Source organism: Mytilus trossulus, unplaced genomic scaffold, assembly GCF_036588685.1.
Source record: "Mytilus trossulus isolate FHL-02 unplaced genomic scaffold, PNRI_Mtr1.1.1.hap1 h1tg000128l__unscaffolded, whole genome shotgun sequence".
NCBI lineage: Eukaryota > Metazoa > Mollusca > Bivalvia > Mytilida > Mytilidae > Mytilus > Mytilus trossulus.
The window spans coordinates 464,405-479,512 of NW_026963301.1; the positions used below are offsets into that span (position 1 = coordinate 464,405).

Below are 15,108 nucleotides of genomic sequence, written 5' to 3' on the forward strand. Positions count from 1 at the left end.
AGTTTATTTTTCATTTTTTCCGTTTTGTTATCAAATAAAAACAAATTTCTATCTTTTCAAAACAACACATAAGTCACGTCTAGAAAAGAAGAATTTTAAAACTTAATTACATTTTTAAAATATATTCCTCCGTTCGTGTCCTTTTAGGCAATATATGCCAATTGTATCCGTGTGCATCTAGCAAGGGAAAATTTAAATCTATTAAAATGCTTCAAATCAGATTTAAATTCACTTTTACATATTGCGTTTATCAATAACAAAGATATCTGTAAGTAGCCTTAATGTTTAAAAAAAACCTGGGAATTTTATCATACATCCAATTTGTTTTGATATATCTAAATTTTTAAATCGATGAATTCAAATATATATTTTAAATGTTCATTATCTCATAATGACATTTGTGAAATCACACCATCTTTTATAATACATGAACACGCAATTATTTATTTAAAAAATATTTTTTTAATCAAATATTAAAATAAGCAAATTGCCGCACTAGCTTCAGAAACTATCGTGCGTGCAACACTTATCAACGACAGACCCTAACTGTAGGTTAGCCGCCTGTGTATCAACAGAGCGTGTGTTAATTTATTGAACATTTTTGTAGTGCAGGGCGTTAACTATTCACAATGCAAGGACAGGGACCGTACCCCCAGCAAGGACAACCAGGTAAATTATCGAATTAATTTTATAAACATATTATTCTTAATTATCTGACCTGCTTTGTCGAGACTTTGACGTGAAACAGATGTCTACGAACTTACATCCATTAGTAGGTGAAATATTTATTGTAGCATATCAAGAAGTTGGTTAATTTTTACAAAGTTACAAGTTTTCATATCTGCACATTATTGAAAAATGAAAATGTGTTATAAGAACATAACGTGCAATTAAGCAACCCGTTTTTAGTATAAATATAACGGGGACGGGTTATTTACATATAGTTAATCAGGTTGTAGCTGACATTATGCCAAGGGAAATGGTATCATGTCGAACATTTATACCAAGTTATCAATTCATAAATCGATACACACATTTATCATTTCTTTATAAATGCTTTCCCTTATTTCTTTCAACTTTGATTTAAATAACTTTTGATTTTTCTTGATATGATCAGCTTTGGAAAAAAATGATGAAACATTTTATGACCTTTCATTTTACTGTGATACGATCATGGGTGAATGAATGAATGAAAAACACCAAGATAATTGCTTGACATTTCATTGCGACAGCTTGAGGGCAATACACTCTAGCTTCGCATCTCCCTTGTTCAGGTCACGTGATGTGCATACCTGGGACAATTGAAAGAAAAGTTTTAAAGGTGTTTGTAGTCATATTTTTTTCAGGGAATGTATCCTCTAGTTTAATGATTGTCTTTGCTTTTTGTGTCAAAAGAGGGTTACAATTAAAAGTCTTTCCATACTAAACTGTTGATATATTAATCGTCAAGCAGTACTAGTAACCGCGATCGAATCATATTCAGTTTTTACTTGAAAACTGAATGATCGGCAAGCAGCATTAACAAAACACAAGGTTGTATAAAGAGTATGCCGGTATAAACAGAATTTACGAAGCACGGAAATGGAAGAAAACAAATCCTTTTGAAGGTGTTGTTATTGATACAAAATACACATTCTGCATTGAGGATCTGGATGGGCCCTTTTCATTTCCATTCTCTTTCATTTTTAAGTTTTTTTTTGTATGCTTTATATTTAATTGACCCATTATTCTCTACCCTTAGTATTTTAGCACCCCTTCATTCTCCAGTGGCGGATCCAGAAAATTTCACAAGTGGGGGCCGACTGACTGACTTAAGAGGGGCCCCGCTTTAGTTCCGCTTCAGTGATTCCCTATATAAGCAACCAATTTCTTTTCCCAAAAAGGGGGAGGAGGCCCGGGCCACCTGGCCCCCCTAAATCAGCCTCTGTTCTCTATTCATAATTGTTGGCCCTATTTTCTCTTTTCTTTATTTCTGTAGATTCGACCAAATATTCTCTATAATGACAAACCCATTCACACCTTCTTTTATGATCTTTTAGAGATTGATGCACACTTTGATATTATTCTATGTCTTGATTTAAATTCTTTCAAACTAATCGTAACTTTTGTATTTATACTTATTTCATTATAAAGACCGTTAACAGTGCTAAAACCACCAGTTAACTACATGTATACCTGTTCAGGCCCTAGTAAGCCATTGTTTGGGAATGATACTTGTAAAAATTCTATTCATTATATATATTAAGCTCCTTTATCCAACTCTGAAGTGTACGATAACACAATTGCATCATTGAAACAAAGACAAAAAATAAATTATATGTATTTTTGTATTGTAATAATAGACTGTGACACGAATTCAGGTACCTGGTATAAGAAGATGTGGTATGAGTGCCAGTGAGACAACTCTCCATCCAAGTCATAACTTGTAAAAACTATTATTGGTCAATGTGCAACATATGGAGCCTTTGCTCACACTGAACAGCGAGTATATAAAGGGTCCCAACATGTAGTGTAAAACAATCGAAACATGAAACTTACGGTATAAGGGACGACATCAAAAGTTCAATGAAGGATAAAAAATTAATTCACATAGTTTTTTACTGACCCCCTTACCCCCCTCTTAACTTCATTTTGGGAAAAAATGATTGACCCATATGGATACTTGTAAAAAAATCAATGTCGGATAACCAAATCTTGCAGCAGTTCAACCCCCCACCCCAAACTATTTGAATTAAGTTTGTTATCCTTCATTGATCTTTTGATGTCGTCCCTAATCTATTATATATAAACAACGATACATGCACGTACGTACCACATCACCTAATGACCGGAACCGCTGTTGTTCCTGACTAAGGACAGGTGCAAACAACAGCAGTGGTTTTCAACGTTTGAACAGGCTTCAATCTTCACCTTAACCTAGACCAGTAGTATAATATTATATACAACATAGAAAGACACACTAGAATATCAGTTGAAACTCCATCAAAATGAAATAATAACAAAACAGGTAAAGACACACTGAACAAATGACTTTTTTTTATATATACTTATTTTCATTATCAAGGTTATCCTCCACCGGGACAGCAAGGCCAACCAATGTACCCACAAGGTCAACAAGGTTATCCTCAAGGTCAACCTCAGCAAGGTTACCCACAAGGTCAACCACAGACGCAGACAGTTGTAGTACAGCAGCCTATGATTGTTAATCAGGTGTTCAGGGAGTCTCCAGTCCGTATGCAATGTCCTGCGTGTAGAGCAGATATAGTCACGGCTTTAAATTATGATACTGGGATGTTGGTGTGGATTCTTTTTGGAGTAATGTGTATATTTGGGTATGTCAGATTTATTATACAATGAATGGGCGTTACAGTGTATACGGCATTTACAATGTCCGTCTGTCCGTTTGTAATTTTCGTTTCATATTTCTTACATTCTGTATTGTGCGGCAATATGATTAGCTAAATAGCTAGTGTCCTAGTCGAGGATAAATGGAGGGGGGGTTCCAACTATATATGTTCTCATCCAAATTGCATTGATCATGTTGATCGTCATGAAAGGGGGTTCCAACTAATGTACTGCCTCAAGTATAGACATATGATGACAAGTTTATTGAAAATCATTTAGACGTGCTAATATATGATTTACATTTTGTACTTTTATCATCTATCAATTGTGCATATATATTTCCTCCTATTGTAAAATAAAATCGGGCTTGGTAGGCCAAAGTGACAACAATCTACAAGAGACAGAATGACGTAGATGAAAACAATTTTATAACTTGTCAATTTAGATTTTTGAATAATATCCGGTCGGATGTGATATACACTTACAGTCAATTTACTGAATGACACTGCGAATGTTCTATACACTTACAGTCAATTTACTGAATGACACTGCGAAGGTTCAAGTTAAACTCAATGTTAACGTTACGGTTTAAGTTTTTTTAAATTTTTTTATAAGATGATTGCATTTTTATGCACAACACTAAGTCTTAATTTGGCCACCTAAGCATAGGAAGGGGAAACTTATATAAATTTCTATACCGAATATGTTAAACAAACAACAGGAAATAGATTGATTGACGTAATGTCCAGTGACAAATATTTGAAGCATGCTCAATTCACAGAGAAAAACCTATGTGACTGAACATTCAATGACATATATTATTCGAATATTAATTCCGACACGATAAGAACAGATTTTCATTCAATATATCGAATTCCGTTACTACATATGACGAGGTTGCTTAAAAAAAGGGGGGGGGGGGTGAAATGGAGTACATGACCTAGAATATTTTAAGGTATATGGGCGACCTAAATCATGTACATGTTACTCAGCTATATAGCGTTGACCTTCAATAGTCAAGTAAGGTCATTCATGAAGGGAGTGTTGCAACTTTGGGGTCTGCCTGATGTGGACTTCTTTATCTTTTGTTTTTTTAGCTCACCTGACTCAAAGGGCCAAGTGAGCTTTTCTCATCACTTGGCGACCGTCGTCCGGCGTCTGTAAACTTTTACAAAAATCTTCTTCTCTGAAACTACCTGGCCAAATTTAACCAAACTTAGCCACAATCATCAATAGGGTATCTAGTTTAAAAATTGTGTCCGGTGACCTGGAATACCAACCAAGATGGCCGTCACGGCTTAAAATAGAACATAGGGGTAAAATGGAGTTTTTGGCTTATAACTCAAAAACAAAAGCATTTAGAGCAAATCTGACATGGGGTAATAGTGTTAATCAGGTCAAGATTTATCTGCCCTGAAATTTTCAGATGAATCAGACAAACCGTTGTTTAAAAGTTGCTGCCCCAAATTGGTAATTTTAAGGAAATTTTGCTGTTTTTGGTTATTATCTTGAATATTATTATATATAGAGATGAACTGTAAACAGCAAAAATGTTCAGCAAAGTAAGATCTACAAATAAGTCAACATGACCAAAATGGTCAATTGACCCCCTAAGGAGTTATTGCCCTTTATATTCCATTTTTAACAATTTTTCGTAAATATTAGTAATCTTTTAGAAAAATCTTCTCCTCTGAAACTTCGGTGACAAATTAAACTAATCTTAGCCACAATCATCATTGGGTTATTTAGTTTAAAATTTGTGTCCGGTGACACGGCATACATGTACCAACCAAGATGGCCGCCACAGCTAAAAATAGAACATAGACGTAAAATGCAGGTTTTGGCTTATAACTCAAAAAACAAAGCAGTTAGAGCAAATCTGACAGGAAGTAAAAGTGTTTATCAGGTCAATATCTATCTGCCCTGAAATTTTTAGATGAATCAGACACACCATTGTTAGGTTGCTGCCCCTAAATTGGTAATTTGAAGGAAACTGTTTTTGGTTATTATCTTGAATATTACTATAGATAGAGATAAACTGTAAACAGCAATAATGTACAGCAAAGTAAGAACTAAAAATAAGTCAGCATGACAAAAATGGTCAATTGACCCCCTAGGGAGTTATTGCCCTTTTTAGTCAATTTTGAACTATTCATAAAATTTGTATATTTTCACTAACATGTTCCACTGAATCTATTGGGCCAAGTTCATTATAGATAGAGAAAATTGGAAGCAGCAAGAATGATTAGAAAAGTAAGATCTGCAAACACATCCCCTTCACCAAAACACAATTTTGTCATGAATCCATCTGTTTCCTTTGTTTAATATTCACATAGACCAAGGTGAGCGACACAGGCTCTTTGGAGCCTCTAGTATTATTTTCCGTTTTAACATGCAATTAAAAAAGCGTAAACATGTATATTAAAATATAAAACAAGAAGATGTGGTATTATTGCAATTGTTACAAATATACTCCAAAGTTGAAATGAAGTGCATGATGTAAGCAATACCATGACATATAGATACCAACGCCTTTCATGAACTACAGGCTCCAAACTTGAGACGGGTGCAGTAAGAATGTTGCGAGTTTAAACGTGTTTGCTGGTACCAAACCCTAATCCCGGACTTTGGCGTCACAGTACAACATTTGGACAAACTATAAAAAATAGTTGAAACGGACTAAATGATATCGATACAAAGCAGAAAAACAACCTACATCAAGAATGTGTCTTTCGTACACGGATGCCCACTCGCTCTATCATTTTCTATATCCAGTGGACCGTGAAATCGGTGTAAAAACTCTAATTTGGCCATAAATAGTGAAAAAATCATACCTTAGGGGACATACATGTATGTACTAAGTGTATGCTAAGTTTCAAGTTTATTGGACTTCAACTTCATCAAAAACTACCGTGAAGAAAAGTTTGAACTTGAAGCAGGACAGACGAACAAACGTCCGGACGTCCGGACGAACCGACACGCACTGACCGTTAAACATAATGCCCCTCGGTATTTTATCTTTGATGTGTGACAAATGTACCGAAGATAAGTTGGAAATGGGATTAAACTGTAAGAACTCAGAACAGATCGTCATGAAATCGTGCTTACGTACCAATCATAACCAAACGGCTGTAATTGTGGTTTTGTCAACCCGGATATTTACTTTTAAATTACATTTTAATTGTAAAGGATTGCTATGTGAGTTTCCTAAACATAAACACACGTTCGCAATTTATCTTTTTTATTACATACAAGTTTCAAATTAAGACGATATCTAGCTGGTTTTTAACTGTATCTAACCGCGCACTCAATCTCTCTCGGACACACTTATGGCAATATGTATACTTTGGATGCATTTGACAGGTTCCCTACTTTAACTCTCTAAGAGGAGGCTGAACGAATTAGATCAAATATGTGAGATACAATCATCCCCTCCGCACCCTAACCCCCCCCCCCCCCCCAATAAAAAAATATAGAAAACTGGCTAGGCTACTGTTAAAATTTGTATATACTTTAGTTCTTTGATTATTATTTTTTTCATTTTCAATTTGATTCAAAGATCAACCAGGTGCGAATATATACAATATAAAGGTAAATTTGGGAATTTCCCCGTGAGGTTGGTTAATGTTCAAAAAAATTTAATGGACCTATTGACATATCGCAAGGAGTGACAAAGGTCGCAAACATTCTTTAACCCGATTGTGTACAGGGAATATTATCAGATTGGTTTGGGACATACTGAGGACTGCCAAAAATTTCATGTTGAGGCCCAATGTGGCATAGTGTACCTAACTAACTAAAGGAAATAGAAGATTTAAAGGCTTAAGATATACTATCTTTTACTGATAATTAGTGTTTTATCTACAATTTCTAAATATAAGGGTGAACAAACGTACAATTTCTAAATATAAGGGTGAAAAAACGTATAATGTGCGAAAACGATTTTTCTCCGTCACTGGTCATAAATTATATTTGAGGGGGAAATTGGTACTAACGCCTTTATTTGGACTGTTGTGGTGCATACTAAATTTTCCTTTACCGTCCCTTACATGAAGCTTCAAAATGTGAAATTTATTATTTTAACAAAGTATCTGAAAACCGCTGATTGAAATTTAACCATAAGGACGTTTATATTTTTGGGCGATGCGTAATAGTGCACCAAGTATTTCAAATTTGTATGAGAACTAATATAAAGTGGTTTCACATTTCGAAATGCTTGTGTATTGTTTGATATTTTGCTCAGGGACATTTTAATGGTTTTTATTTTATACATCATAATACTATATACTATCATACACTGTAGTGTAGTTATGCATCGTTTATTTTGTTTTTGCGTAGGAGACAAAAAATGTGGAAATCCATATTACATACACAGTCTACACAATCATAATTAAATCGATCTTATCAAAAGATATATCGTGGTGACCTCTCTATCGTAATGCCTTACAGTAAATGTCAGACGATTGTTAACAAACCACAATTGTATATATTACACTAACTTAATCAAAGTTCGTCACCGAAAAAGGGTAAAAAAAATCCCTTGAACTTGACAGTTGTGGGAAATTAATCCTACATTTTATAGAATTAAAGCTTTTCTGATTTAGTAATCTATATCTTTGGTGTTTTAAAGCACCATTAATTTTTTTTGCATGAACCCCCTGAGGGGTTCATGCTTATATATTGGTGAGTTTTGGATGTGTCTATGGGCCACTCGATATCTCTCAGCCGGAAGTCAGAATAAATTTCTCGGAACGTCTCGAAATTTTTCGGTCATTTATACAGATCTAAACAGGTTGTTATCTACGTCTTTGATATGGTCCCTTGATGGCCCTTGACGAAGCAATTATATTTGTTTTACAAAAAAAGTAAAAACACAAAAACGACCACTGTATACTGTGTGTATCTGGGTCAATTATAACGTTGTCTCGATAACATGTAAACTAATTATGTTTGAAGATTTAACCACGGGATGCTGACAGTGTATTTCATCATAGACTTACGTGGAGAACATTCTAGTTATACTATTTATATTAAATCGGAAAACAGAAAGATAATATTCTAATCAAACTTATCTAATTTAATCGGAATGAAAGAAATATCTACCAAATTAATATACTGTATTTATGTTTCTGAAGAAACTAACAATGATTGAAATCAGAATATTTTCAGTTACAATTAAGGAATAATAAAATTGAGAATGGAAATGGGGAATGTGTCAAAGAGACAACAACCCGACCAAAATAAAAAACAACAGCAGAAGGTCACCAACAGGTCTTCAATGTAGCGAGAAATTCCCGCACCCGGAATATTTTTATAAATACATACCTTTTTATATAAATTGGTTATTTTGAAAGTGTATACAGGTAGTCATTAACTTCAGAACTAAGAAATTCTTCGGCAAAACCAAGTTTCCCTGCTGTATAATGTTTGAAATGATTTTAAAAGTAAAATCAGGAAATCCTTCAAACGGAAAGTAAGATGAATTTATAAAATATTTAAATTTTAAACGGTCGTGAATAAAAATACTTGTGTGTTTTCAATAATAGATTACATAAAGCATTATTTCAAATCTTTGCAGCTCACAACAACCTTAAAAAATAATTTACAATAATTACAACAAAATTTAATTACAACCATAATGTTGATTATTTTATACTGTTTTAGTTTGTATTTAGTAGTCTTTGCTTATATTTTATATAGTAATATATTCAAATATATAGTGGAATGTTATGATTTACTAAGTATTTAATATGACAAGATACTCTGCTTTGGTATTTTTAAATATTCGTTTGTAAAGGAAACATACAAATTAAATTTAAATAAATTCTTGAATCCTACAAAAAAAATGTTTACAAACAATAATTATTATATTTCTACGTTTATTATTTCATCCCGTTTTAGTATTTAATAGGTTTTATTAGTAATTATTTATTTTTTTGTATTGTAATATATCCATAAAACGGAAAGTAAGATGAATTTATAAAATATTTAAATTTTAAACGGTCGTGAATAAAAATACTTGTGTGTTTTCAATAATAGATTACATAAAGCATTATTTCAAATCTTTGCAGCTCACAACAACCTTAAAACATAATTTACAATAATTACAACAAAATTTAATTACAACCATAATGTTGATTATTTTATACTGTTTTAGTTTGTATTTAGTAGTCTTTGCTTATATTTTATATAGTAATATATTCAAATATATAGTGGAATGTTATGATTTAGATTCATTCGATAAATACAATGTCCATCCGCAAATGTTTGGCGTTCGGGTTTATTGATATTATATAGTATATATTTAAAATAATTTGGAAAAGATTACTAACAGTAACGTTAGTTTATTGTAAAATTGTGATTCAATTTTTCAAATTTTAACCTTATAGTATCTACATATTTTGCGATGGTACGGTTTTAAAAATTGAGTTCATTGTGTTGAACAACTAGTCTACACGTCTTGATTCGTTCACTTTATAGATCACATGTCAAATGCCAATGTCAATGAATCCGTAATCAAAACATTTAATGAAGGCCGTTTAACATTCAAATTCAACTATGATATTAAGATATGTGATAACGCAAATGCGTATTATTTTCCTGAGTATCAGTGAGATGATTTCTATTTGCTATTTCGTGCGCTAAAATACTACTTGCATGCAATACTATTAAGTTCACTCGTGAAAGTTTATTTTCGTTTTTGTTATCTAAATTCAAAACACGGCAGAAAGAGCTTTACATGTGACTTCCAAGCACGGTCATCATAACTAACGGTATTCTGACCTCGAGATGTTTCTCTTTTGTTTCTTTTTTGAGTCACTGTCCTATTATAAACTTTGACATTTTCGAAAAGTTAAGGATTGTCTACCCAAAGAATAGATTCCTTAACTTTGTAATGTATTTAGCCTTTTAACTTTTTTCATTAGGGGGTCACTGATGCTTTTTTTGGAGACTTAACTCGTGTCTGAGGTACATCATTTAAATTCTGGTATATTTTTATAACTACATACCTTTTTATATAAATTGGTTATTTTGAAAGTGTATACAGGTAGTCATTAACTTCAGAACTAAGAAAGTCTTCGGCAAAACCAAGTTTCCCTGTATAATGTTTGAAATGATTTTAAAAGTAAAATCAGGAAATCCTTCAAATTTGAGATGTTTTATGAGACCAAAATAAGTCTCTTCATAAGAGGTCCCAATCAAGTGCATGTCATAGGTTTCACCGCACAAAACATCTACCATGAGTAAAGACAGCTTCAAATACGAGTTGGTCATAAAGGCATTCATGTAGGAAACAAAATATAAAGATATGATATATAAAATATATGCATCCAGAATTCCAGATTATAAAGCAAAGTGAGAGCATAAATTTATACTGCGATAGGTTTATGCAATTTGCATAAGTCATCCGGTTAGGAGAAATGACAATTTGCCAAATGCTTATAATTGAAAAAATTATGCAAATTCCCAAGTAATAAATAAAATAATCGAACTTCAAAATGACTATTCAAATCGGCCCATTCAAATAGAAGCTGTAAACATATACTTTCACCTAGCATCTTCTATTAACAGTCAGTTATTTCAATACAAAAGCAAACACAAATTCAGCAACAATCTTTTGGTGACACGTTAGTCAGCGGTCTTAGGTTCATGTATTGCTTTTCTTTTTTTAAAGAAAGCAACTTGTTTTATATATTTGGTTTTTAAATTTCTTTAAAATATTGTGAAAACTTGAGGTAACATAGCACAGGCAAAGTGGGGGTGAACATTTGATTGTTTAATTTTTCCAGTAATGGTTATTAATTTATATGTAGTTATGTGGAATTTTGTATAAATTTTGTCCATAGTAGTGGACAGGCTGAAACTTTACTCTCTTTATTGAAACAAAGATAAAGTCTGCATATGATTACTTGAGAAGTGTTTTATCAAAGACTAAAAGGGGAAATAAATTGTGGTATTTCGCCTATACATGTAGGTATGATGTATGCAATGCCATAATACAGCACGTATGGATTGAAATAAGTTCGATATTTATACTATGCCGATTTGCCATCCCTTGGGTCACTTTTCTAGATTCTGATATAAAATGTCATTATATATCAATGAATACAGTATCCCTTATTATACATTGTAGTGAGATAGAACAAAAATATGCATCTAATATAGCACGGAATTCACTAGGGGATATTTTCCCACATACATTGTCCATCTTACAACCGACCAGTACCATTTGAATTATCGACGTACACTATCTTTGTCTGATTGCTTGTTTCCTAACGTCCAGTGGCTAATATTTCACGCAGGTTCAGTACAATCTGTGTTAATAAGATTTCGCAATGAAAAACGTAGTAATATTATACAGTAATTATGAATCATTGTGATTCTGGTGTTAAGATTTTCTTGTCAGTGTTTAGGATGGAGAGAGACAATTATTTTTCTTAAAACAATTTATTTCCTTATCCAATGCTTTGCATATTCTTATTTCGCATCCAAGGTATAATAAAGTCATCATAGATACCAGGACTAAATTTTATATATACGCCAGACGCGCGTTTCGTCTACATAAGACTCATCAGTGACGCTCGAATCCCCAAAAGTTAAAAAAAAACACCAAATAAACTACGAAGTTGAAGAGCATTGAGATCCAAAATTCATAAAAGTGTTGCCAAATACAGGTAAGGTAATCCATGCCTGAGGTGGAAAAGCCTTAGTATTTCAAAAAATTCAAAAACTTTGTAAACAGTTAATTTATAAATATAACAATATCAATGATAATTCATGTCAGCACAAAAAGTGCTGACTACTGGGCTTGTGATACCCTCAGGGGAAAAAATCTCCACCAGCAGTGGCATCGACCCAGTGGTTGTAAATACACTCATCATAGATACCAGGACTAAATTTTATATATACGCCCAACGCGCGTTACGTCTACAAAAGACTCATCAGTGACGCTCGAATTCAAAAAATAAAAAAAAAACCAAGTTAATGCAGACTATAATGTAACTTCCTTTGTTGTTTTTGTTAGAATATATAATATATTTAAGGATATCAGTCTAAAATTAAATTTAAACATACTGTATAAGATAAGAAGCTTACAAGTTATAGTGTGATTATTTTGAAAGCAAACCTGATTGAGCAGTTCTTGATTTACAGTACTTTAAATATTCATTAACAAGATGTGTAAAGGGGTGATTCTGAAAGTTTAAGCACCATCAAATTAAATCAACTAAAAGCTCCTTAATATATAGTCTGATAGTTAAATGTAAGTGGTTGATCATCTATAATTTTCTCTTCAAATTGAGGAATACAACATTTGGGATCAAAAGTGGGGAGAACTATCATCGAAAAATCACCATCATTCCCCAATTTCTCTCACGCCCCTACACATGTGTTATTTTTTCGGTTTACAAAATATTAATGTTTATGAGATCTCTAAAGATACTGTACGAATGGTCAAATCGAAAAATTTGAGTTGTTTCCCCTTTACCAATGGTTAATATCATACAGCTTCGCCTTTGATTATAACATAAGGATCAATAGTATACAAGATACTATTTTGCTTTGTAATGACATGTAATGATAAGAATTTATGATTGCATAATACTACAAGACAATGAATTGTTGTTATGTTAATATCATGGTAATATTATTTCAATAACAGTTTGTTACGCTGACATATTCTCTGAAAAAAACGAATCATTTAATTATAACTGCGGACGAATATCGAAATATCTCTTGAGGAGCACGTATTTACGGTTGACCAAGGGAAATTATCCTTTCCATGGTAATGCTTAGCCAAAACATAGATCGATGCGCGAGGGAAATTCAGAGACCAATTTAGGGGGTCCCACTTTCACTTTTATGCGAAAAAATTGGTTGAAATATTAAGGGAATCACTGGAGCATGAATGTAGCAGGCCCTCTTAGGCAGTTAATGCCCTCCTCTCCCTTTGTGAAAATTTCTAGTCCGCTACTAAAAATGGCTTTGCAATTGCGGATGAATATTAAAAAAGTTTTTCGGTGGCATGGGACGTATTCACGGTTGACCAAAGCGAATCTTCCTTTAAATGATGCCTTAACAATTAACGCGCCAGGGAAATCACGTAACAACCGCGGATGAATACTGAAATGGCTTTTCAGTGGCACGAATTAAATTTACTTTGTTTTATTGTGAGATACATGAACCCACCATTGTACACGTTGAAGCTGTCCTCAAGGACCTTAATATGCATCTACTCAACAGTTTACCATTATTGAGAATTTTATTTTAAAAGTTAATGTGCTAAAAAAAAATCCAATATCTTAAATTCAATGTCTAACTTTACTTCTCTTTTTTGTAGATTTTGGATTTGTTGTTTTATTCCATTTTGTGTTGATGCCTGCAAAGATGTTACACACACGTGTCCAAACTGTCAACACATGGTTGGAAAATACAGTAGACTTGGATAATGTGGCACTCGTTATACATGACCTAAATTAAAAATGAGACTCAGTCACATGACTTACATCTAAAATGAGGCTCAGTCACATGACTTTCATTGATGTTGTGAACATCTATGCAATCGTAGTAAAGTTGTTTGATTATGTATCTGTAGCTGCTTTGTACCCTCTCAAAAGGTCTAAGCATTATTATTTTTTTATTTAACCTTCATAAATCATCTTTTAAAAAGTTCTGTATCAGTGCCTAAATTATTTATGACTATGTACAAGCATCACACATTTAACTTGCTCTGATCTGTAATTAATGGAGCAATTGAATGCACAGACACTCGTCTCAGAATTCCCCCCTAAATACCTTTATATATACAGGGATATAGGATTTTTTTTTTTGAGACGAGTGCCTGTGATTGAATGCTATTTCCACAGTGAAATACAGTTGCCACAGGTTCAAAAGTTTTCCTAAAAACTCATCAGGGATATATATAAGGCTCATAATATTGGCGCCATACGCGCGTGTTGTCTACAAAAGACTCACTACTGACGCTCGATTCAAATTAGCGTCAACGACTGTCATTTAGAATCACAAATTATAAATCAAACTTTAAAAACTCAGGTTTACTGTTTTGTGCCTATACAATTTTCCAAGTTAAGAAGAAAAGCGGTTCTATATTTTTTGGTATGTTGTTGGTGTTTTTTTATGCAATCTTGATACTATTGCTTTGAGCATTTTGTCTTGCCTTGTAGCTTTATGTTAAACGTTTATTGTTACTTCTACGGATAACTTTGTATTTTGTGTGGAATCATAAGAAGGAAAAAGTTACTTGTTTTTGAATAAAGACTGCCGGTTTTTTTACCATTTACATGTCTGTATAAGTTTACTTGAGCATTTTCAGATGTCTAAATATTAATTATTTTTTTAATAATCAGCCAGCCAATAAAAAAAAATATGTTCGCCAAAAACATCTATTCTGCTTGAGATGTTATATTTTACGTTTTATCAAATCATTTCATTCGATAGATTTTATTTTTTTCTATAAATGATATTGTTTAAATCCTTTTATATATTCATCTACATGGACTTGTATTTTTTTTATCTTATCAAAAGTTATTCATGGTTTTATCGAATTATTCATGTATACGTTAGTACCTCTATACTTTTTAATATCTACGATATAAAGTTATAAAAGTGATTTTAAAACGTCTTGTGTTAGTTTATACAGCCACACGTATAACACATTGTTTCGGGAAGCAGTATTATAATTTTATACTTACACGCGAACATACGCACGCTGTGGTAAATATTCGAAATACATCATCAATGGAA

General features: G+C 32.8%; 1 protein-coding gene across 1 annotated transcript; it reads left to right on the forward strand.

Annotated features, from left to right (window-relative positions):
* Positions 1-509: 509 nt before the first annotated feature.
* On the forward strand, positions 510-14,885 carry LOC134700213 (LITAF domain-containing protein-like). The gene is made up of 3 exons (XM_063561570.1): positions 510-669; positions 3,065-3,332; positions 13,685-14,885. The coding sequence occupies exons 1-3, from the start codon at positions 630-632 to the stop codon at positions 13,791-13,793; spliced, it is 417 nt and encodes a 138-aa protein (XP_063417640.1). The 5' UTR covers positions 510-629; the 3' UTR covers positions 13,794-14,885.
* The last annotated feature ends 223 nt before the right edge of the window (positions 14,886-15,108 follow it).